The sequence below is a fragment of the Salvelinus namaycush genome, chromosome 39 (genome assembly GCF_016432855.1).
Source record: "Salvelinus namaycush isolate Seneca chromosome 39, SaNama_1.0, whole genome shotgun sequence".
In the NCBI taxonomy this organism is placed as follows: domain Eukaryota; kingdom Metazoa; phylum Chordata; class Actinopteri; order Salmoniformes; family Salmonidae; genus Salvelinus; species Salvelinus namaycush.
Window position 1 is genome coordinate 14,405,056 of NC_052345.1, and position 7,660 is coordinate 14,412,715.

At 41.9% G+C, this 7,660-nt stretch overlaps 1 protein-coding gene across 1 annotated transcript; it reads left to right on the forward strand.

The window, feature by feature from the left end:
- Window positions 1–582: 582 nt before the first annotated feature.
- Window positions 583–7,274, forward strand: LOC120032712 (keratin, type I cytoskeletal 13-like). Its single transcript, XM_038978904.1, has 9 exons — window positions 583–804; window positions 2,099–2,227; window positions 4,185–4,267; window positions 4,484–4,640; window positions 5,003–5,164; window positions 5,375–5,500; window positions 5,808–6,028; window positions 6,967–7,049; window positions 7,168–7,274. The coding sequence occupies exons 1-9, from the start codon at window positions 583–585 to the stop codon at window positions 7,272–7,274; spliced, it is 1,290 nt and encodes a 429-aa protein (XP_038834832.1).
- Window positions 7,275–7,660: the final 386 nt, after the last annotated feature.

Below are 7,660 nucleotides of genomic sequence, written 5' to 3' on the forward strand. Positions count from 1 at the left end.
GTCCTCTCCTTCCAACAGACGTTACAGGTGCAACATTTTAGTTTGGTAAAATAATAACACATACAATATTTAGCCTACAAATCCTTGACAATGATATATTATTAAAATATATAAAAAATCTTGCAAATTTCAGTAAACAAACCAACATGTAATTGAAAATGGATGTCTGAAACCATGGAATGCCAGCTTTTACAAAACACATTCAGTAAAGCTGTCTGACTTGCCAGACTATACCTGTCAAACACACTGCCCTTCATAAATCACAACATTTACTGAACCATTCATTTCCTTAGTTGTTGTAAGCCCTGTACCCACCCACTGAACAAAACAATTAGATATACCTTCGTTCCAAGGAATAATGGTGACGCAGTCAATCATTCTTAATCCAACTGTATAAAACGCTCGAGGACACAAAAGGGGTTATTTTACCTGACGCCTCAACTACGAAGAACGCACTTTAACCTCCCAGGACGCATCGCCAGACTATCTCTCGCCATGTCCATTGTAGCCAGTCGCAGTAGTAGCCGTAGATACAGCTCAGGTAGCGGTGTCGTTACGAGTAGCCTCAGTTCGTCCGGTGGGATGCAGTTTTCCAGCGGTTTGGGATACGGTAGGTCCCGTATGAGCGTGTCCTCTGTTGGGAGCAGTCGCTCGCCGAGTGTATATGGAGGTGCCGGGGGATACGGCACCCGTATCTCTCAATCTTCTTTTTCTACGGACGGGCCAGGTCAGATCACTATCGGTGCCAACGAGAAGCATACCATGCAGAATCTGAACGACCGTTTGGCCACCTACCTGGAAAAGGTAAGGAAGAGTGATGGGGATGTGGATGGAGATTAGGCGCGCTGCGGGATATTACGCACAGCCCACATTATGGAGACCGAAAGACAAGGCAGAGTGATAACTCTTTTCAAAACACTACATAGTCGATGATACAGAATTGTTTTATTAGAAAGTGATCTTTAATCTTTCTTAGAAAGCATTTGTTTTAAATAACCCCTTTCATCAATACTATCCACAATGTTCAATTTAATGTGATAATACAGTAGGCTACAGTAAATTGACCCTATAATATATATATTTATTAACAACTTTTACTTAACTTGTAACTTTTTAAAAACTATTTATTCCATCATTGTTTCTAATTGTAAAATTGCTATTGAGAAGAAACAGTAACCTATAGTTTGCCTGTAAAGCTCCAAGGAAAGTCTCATTATTATTAAAAGATACACCTGTATTACTATTATAAATGCACGTTCCTAAATACATAATGAGGACCAGTGGTGTAAAAACTACCCAATTGTCATAAATTACCTTAATAGAAAATGACTCAAGTAAAAGTGAAAGTCAAGTAGTAAAATATTACTTATTACTAATATTACTATAAAAGTCCAAGCCTTTGGTTTTATATATACTTTAGTATCAAAAGTAAAAGTGGAAATCATTTCACATTCCTTATATTAAGCAACCCAGACAGCACACTTATTTGTTTACATTTTTTGTACTGATTGTCTGGGGCACACTCCAACACTCTGACATCATTTATAACCAAAGCATGTGTTTAGTGAGTCTGCCAGATCATAGGCAGTAGGGATGACCAGGGATGTTCTCTTGATAAGAGTGTGAATTTGACTATTTTCCCTTTCCTGCTAAGCATTCAAAGTGTAATGAGTACTTTTGGGGGTCAGGGAAAATCTATGGAGTAAAAAGTACACTATTTTCTTGAGGAATGTAGTGGAGTAAAAGCAACAGTTGTAAAAAATATAAATAGTAAAGTAAAGTAAAGATACCCAAAATTCTTACTTAGGTAGTACTTTAAAGTATTTGTACTTAAGCACTTTACACCACTGATGAGTACAATGACATAGCAGGATTTGATAATTTATTTAAAATGTCATTATGTTGGGGATTATCTCATGGGAGTGCACAGATTCACATAACGTGATGGGATGCGCCGCAAATGGCCTCCTATTCCCTATGTAGTGCATAACAGGGCCCATAGGGCTCTGGCCAAAGTAGTGCTCTATATAGGGAATAGGGTGCCATTTCGGATAGACCCATGAACTGAACTGATTCCCTCCACTCTCTGTGTACACAGGTGCACTCTCTAGAGACGGCCAATAGCAAGTTGGAGTTGCAGATCAAAGAGTTCTACGAGATGAGATCACCGACTCACAAGAAGGACCTCAGTGGGTTCTATGCCACCATCACAGACATCCGCAACAAGGTACTTCTGGGTAATGTAGTCTTAATGTAGCAACCCACTGGGCACACACTGGTTGAATCAACATTGCTTCCATGTCATTTCAATATAATTATGTTGAACCAACATGGAATATACGTTGAATTGACATCTGTGCACAGTGGGAAGGGAGGTGGGGATAGGATTGAGAAGATGCCAACAGGTTTGTGAAAGAAGAGAGTCACTAGAATGAATTACAGTGCATTCGGAAAGTATTCAGACCTCTTGACTATTTCCACATTTTGTTACGTTACAGCCTTATTCTAAAATTGATTAAATCGTTTTCCCCCCCGTCATCGATATACACACAATACCCCATAATGACAAAGCAAAAACAGGTTAGTAGATATTTTAGCAAATTAATAAAAAATAAAAAACTGAAATATCACATCAACATAACTATTCAGACCCTTTACTCAGTACTTTGTTGAAGCACCTTTGGCAGCGATTACAGCCTCGAGTTTTTTTGGGTATGACGCTACAAGCTTGGCACACCTGTATTTGGGGGAGTTTCTCCCATTCCTTGCTGCAGATCCTCTCAAGCTCTGTCAGGTTGGATGGGGAGCTTCGCTGCAAGACTTCTTTCAGGTCTCTCCAGAGATGTTCGATCGGGTTCAAGTCCGGGCTCTGGCTGGGCCACTCAAGGACATTCAGACACCTGTCTCGAAGCCACTCCTGCATTGTCTTGGCTGTGTGCTTAGGGTCTTTGTCCTGTTGGAAGGTAAACCTTCGACCAGTCTGAGATCCTGAGCGCTCTGGAGCTGGTTTTCACCAAGGATGTCTCTGTTCTTTGCTCCGTTCATCTTTGCTTCGATCCTGACTAATCTCCCAGGTCTTGCCGCTGAAAAACATACCAAAGCATGATGCTGCCACCACCATGCTTCACTGTAGGGATGGTGCCAGGTTTTCTCCAGACGTGACGCTTGGCATTCAGGCCAAAGAGTTCAATCTTGGTTTCATCAGACCAGAGAATCTTTTTTCTCATGGTCTGAGAGTCTTTAGGTGCCTTTAGGCAAACTCCAAGTGGGCTGTCATGTGGCTTTTACTGAGGATTGGTGGAGTGTTGCAGAGATGGTTGTCCTTTTGGAAGGTTCTCCCATCTCAACAGAGGAAGTCTGAAGCTCTGTCAGAGTGACCATCGGGTTCTTGGTCACCTCCCTGACCAAGGACCTTCTCCCCAGATTGCTCAGTTTGGCCGGGCAGCCAACTCTAGGAAGAATCTTGGTGGTTCCAAACTTCTTCCATTTAAGAACAATGGAAGCCACTGTGTTCTTGGGGACATTCAATGCTGCAGAAATGTTTTGGTACCCTTCCCCAGATTTTTACCTCGACACTATCCTGTCTCGGAGCTCTACAGACAATTCCTTCGTCCTCATGGCTTGGTTTCTGCTCTGACATGCATTGTCAAATGTGGGACCTAATATAGACAGCTGTATGCCTATCCAAATCATGTCCAATCAATTGAATTTACCACCGGTGGACTCCAATCAAGTAGTAGAGGATGATCATGGGAAAGAGGATGCACCTGAGCTCAATTTCGAGAATCATAGCAAAGGGTCTGAATACTTACGTAAATAAGGTATTTCTGGGGTTTTTCCTTCCGAAAACCAGTTTTCGCTTTGTCATGTTGGGGTATTGTGTGCAGGTTGCTGAGGATAAAAAAATATATATATATTTTAGAATAAGGCTGTAACGTAACAAAATGTGGAAAAAGTCAAGTGGTCTGAAAACTTTCCGAAGGCATTGTAGGTAAGTGCTAGATTAGAGGTGTAATTCCTATAGTCTTTCAGTACTTATCTTGTTGATTGTCGAAAAACTGTCCTGTTGTATATGAATGAACAGTAGACATGAACCAGATCTGCTGATCTAAACACATGATATCCCATACATAGTTGACTCTGTTATTACATTCCATTGACTGTGGCTGTCCTCCTGTTCCTAGATCCAAGCCAGGTCTGTGGAGAACGCTCAGATGATCCTGCGGGTGGATAATGCCAGAGTTGCAGCTGATGACTTCAAGATGAAGTAGGTGCACTTCCTGTTTGTACTGTACACAGCCTCTGTGAGTTTACTGTTTCTGTTTGTAGCTTTGGCCTATAGGTTTGAGATTGAGTAGATCCAATCCTCCCAGATCTACAGAAATGCTTATGGGGGTATGCAGAGGCTATGGATCAGTTTATGGTTGGGCAAGTTGCATCTTGTTTTGTTGTGAGAAGGAACTAATCGCCTCAACCCCTGTAGGTTAGAGACGGAGGCTAACATGCGTATGACGATGGAAGGGGATGTAGCTCGTCTGAGAGGAGTGCTGGACAGCTTTATGCTCACCAGAGGAGACTTGGAGATGCAGATTGAGGGGCTGAAGGAGGAGCTGGTCTACCTCAGGAAGAACCATGAGGAGGTAACCTCCTTATTTCTTCTCACACACTCAAGTCTTAACGCTTGTGCTGTTGGCTAAAGTGCCAATATGCCAGGACAGCCACATGTGGTTTTTCATTTGGACACAATGGATTCCCTTGTAGTTTTTGTAATATTTTTGCACTTGAATTTATTTATTAATTCTCAGTGAGTTTGAAACATTTCCATGTTTGCCCACAAGGGGGCAAAACCCACTCCCAACAAATCTAGGGCAACTTCTCTGTTATTTGTCCTCAAATATACGGTAACTGATTGTTTTCAGGTGCTTTTGCCCTTCCCTGTGTATACGTGAACTACACATCTCAGGTATTATAGCACAATTTGTGCCCCTTTTCCTGTTGTCAGGAGATGCATTTGATGCGGACGCAGCATTGTGGTGCTGTGAATGTGGAGATGGACTGTGCTTCCTCAGTGGACATGAGTAAGGTGCTGGAGGAGATGAGGACCCAGTATGAGGGCATGGTGGCGAAGAACCAGAGAGATGCTGCCAAGTGGTTTGAGAGCAAGGTGAGACAACCTCTGAAAATAGGACCGGGGGCCTTGAAGGGTGTGGGCCCGGATTCCTAAATGTGTTTTGTGGGAGGCACAATTGACATGTATTTTGTGAAGTGGTACTATACTTTTGACTAATACAGTGTGTATGTATGTGTGTATGTGTGTGTGTGTGTGTGTGTGTGTGTGTGTGTGTGTGTGTGTGTGTGTGTGTGTGTGTGTCAGGTGGAGGTGCTTCAGAGCCAGATCACCACCAGCACCACAGAGGTGAAGACCTCTCAGTCTCAGGTGACCGACCTGAAGAGGACCTTCCAGAGCCTGGAGATTGAACTGCATGGCCTGCTCACTCAGGTATGATGTCAAACCATCTTAGTGAATCAGCATCCCTAAACAAATAGCATTTCTCTTTACCCTATCTCTGTTCCTAAAATATGGAATTCCTTTAGGTCTTAAAGGAACAGTAGACTCCAAAATCAAAGTTTGTTAGATGTTTTCAGACCTCCACAGTGGTCTAATGTCAAGGTGTTCTAACACCTTCATGCACACCAGTCTAACTATCTCTACCCTTCTTCATCTCCCTCTTTATAAATTTCTACTACCCTCTCCTTTCTTCCGTCTCCATTTTCTTCATCCCTTACAAACATAAACACATTCCTAGAAGGGGTACCTGGAGCAGAGTGTCGCTGATATAAATGGCCGCTACAGCTCCCAGCTGAGCCAGCTGCAGGTTTGTATCAACAGCATGGAGGAGGAGCTGCAGCAGCTCAACGTCAGCATCCAGCAGCAGGCCTCCGAGTACCAGATCCTCCTGGACATCAAGATGAGGCTGGAGATGGAGATTGCTGAGTACAGGAGGCTGCTGGATGGAGAGGGATTCAGGTGAGAGGGGATAATGGATTGGCAGGAAAGAGAGGGATGGGAAGGTGTTTATTGGCACCTCATTGCAAACAGTGGTGGAAAAAGTACCCACCTGTCATACTTGAGTAAAAGTAAAGATACATTAATGGAAAATGACTAAAATAAAAGTCAGTCACCCAGTAAAATTCTACTTGAGTAAAAGTCTAAAAGTATTTGGTTTAAAATATGCTTAAGTATCAAAAATAAAAGTATAAATCATTTCAAATTCCTTATATTAAGCAAACCAGATGGTACCATTTTCTTGTTTTTTTAATTTACGGAAAGCCGGGGCACACTCCAACACTCTGACATAATTTACAACCAAAGCATGTTGGTTTAGTGAGTCCGCCAGATCAGAGGCAGTAGGGATGACCAGGAATATTCGGTTGATAAGTCTGTGAATTGTACTATTTTCCTGTCCTGCTAAGCATTCAAAATGTAACAAGCACTTTTGGGTGTCAAGGAAAAGTACAATATTTTCATAAGCAACGTAGTGAAGTAAAAGTAAAAGTAGTCAAAAATGTAAATACTTAAGTACAGATACCCCAAAAAACGACTTAAGTTACACCACTGATTGCAAACTAGTAGATCAAGATGTGTGTTGGTGAGTTTAGCTGACCGTGAGTGTTCTTCCACTTTGTGTCTTCCAGTAGGCAAAAAAAAATACAATAAGATGTGTGTTATTAGTTTAAGCACACTATGTTTGTCTATTGTTGTGACTTAGATGAAGATCAGATCAAATTTGATGACCAATTTATGCAGAAATCCAGGTAATTCCAAAGGGTTCACATACTTTTTCTTGCCACTGTAAGTAGTTCTATAAAGTATTTTTACTTAAGTACTTTACACCACTGATTGCAAACTAGTAGATCAAGATGTGTGTTAGTGAGATTAGCTGACCGTAAGTGTTCTTCCAGTAGGCATGTGGAGACCAGACAGGAGGTCAGGAAAGTGATCGTGGTCGAGAAGGTCCAGGAACAACAAGTCCAAGAAGTGGTGGAAGGTGAGCATGCAGAGAATAATTAATCCAATGAATGAATGAATGAAGAATCAAGTGTTGTTCCCCATAATACACACAATGAATGAATGAATGAATTCCTGTGTTGTGGCTCTTTCCACAGAGTATAATCCACACATGCAGAAGCGGGTGAGGGTGATCGTGGAGGAGATGGTGGATGGGAAGGTGGTGTCCACCTCAGTTGATGAGAAGGTCCAGGATATGAACTAACTGAGAAGGCCAGATAGTTCTGGGATCTGGTGAAGCGGTAACGGACCAAACATACCCCTGGACCACACATACCCCTGGTGACGGGTGTTCAAGCCCCATCTATATATATATAAATAATGTCATGGCTGCATACTGTAATATTTCCCTTCTGACAGGATTGCATCAGCTGAAAGATAACTGATGTAATTTACTCATGTTACCTTATAACTCTTATATGGATCTGTCATGTGGCCAATTTAATATTATTTCTAGTGTGCTTTTCCTTTTGTTCCATTTGTTGCCACCAGGTGGCGTCTCTCATTTTAACATCTTTGGCCAGTGCAATTAAAAGTGAAAATGATTGTGTGAAAAGTGGAAACAGATTATTCCAGTTACGTAAGTGACAT

Bases quoted from the DNA above. Each gene is read 5' to 3' on its own strand.
- LOC120032712 (XM_038978904.1), top strand. From the start codon at position 583: ATGCAGTTTTCCAGCGGTTTGGGATACGGTAGGTCCCGTATGAGCGTG. The intron at 805-2,098 runs GTAAGGAAGAGT...CTGTGTACACAG, and splicing joins TGGCCACCTACCTGGAAAAG to GTGCACTCTCTAGAGACGGC. The intron at 7,050-7,167 runs GTGAGCATGCAG...CTCTTTCCACAG, and splicing joins AGTCCAAGAAGTGGTGGAAG to AGTATAATCCACACATGCAG.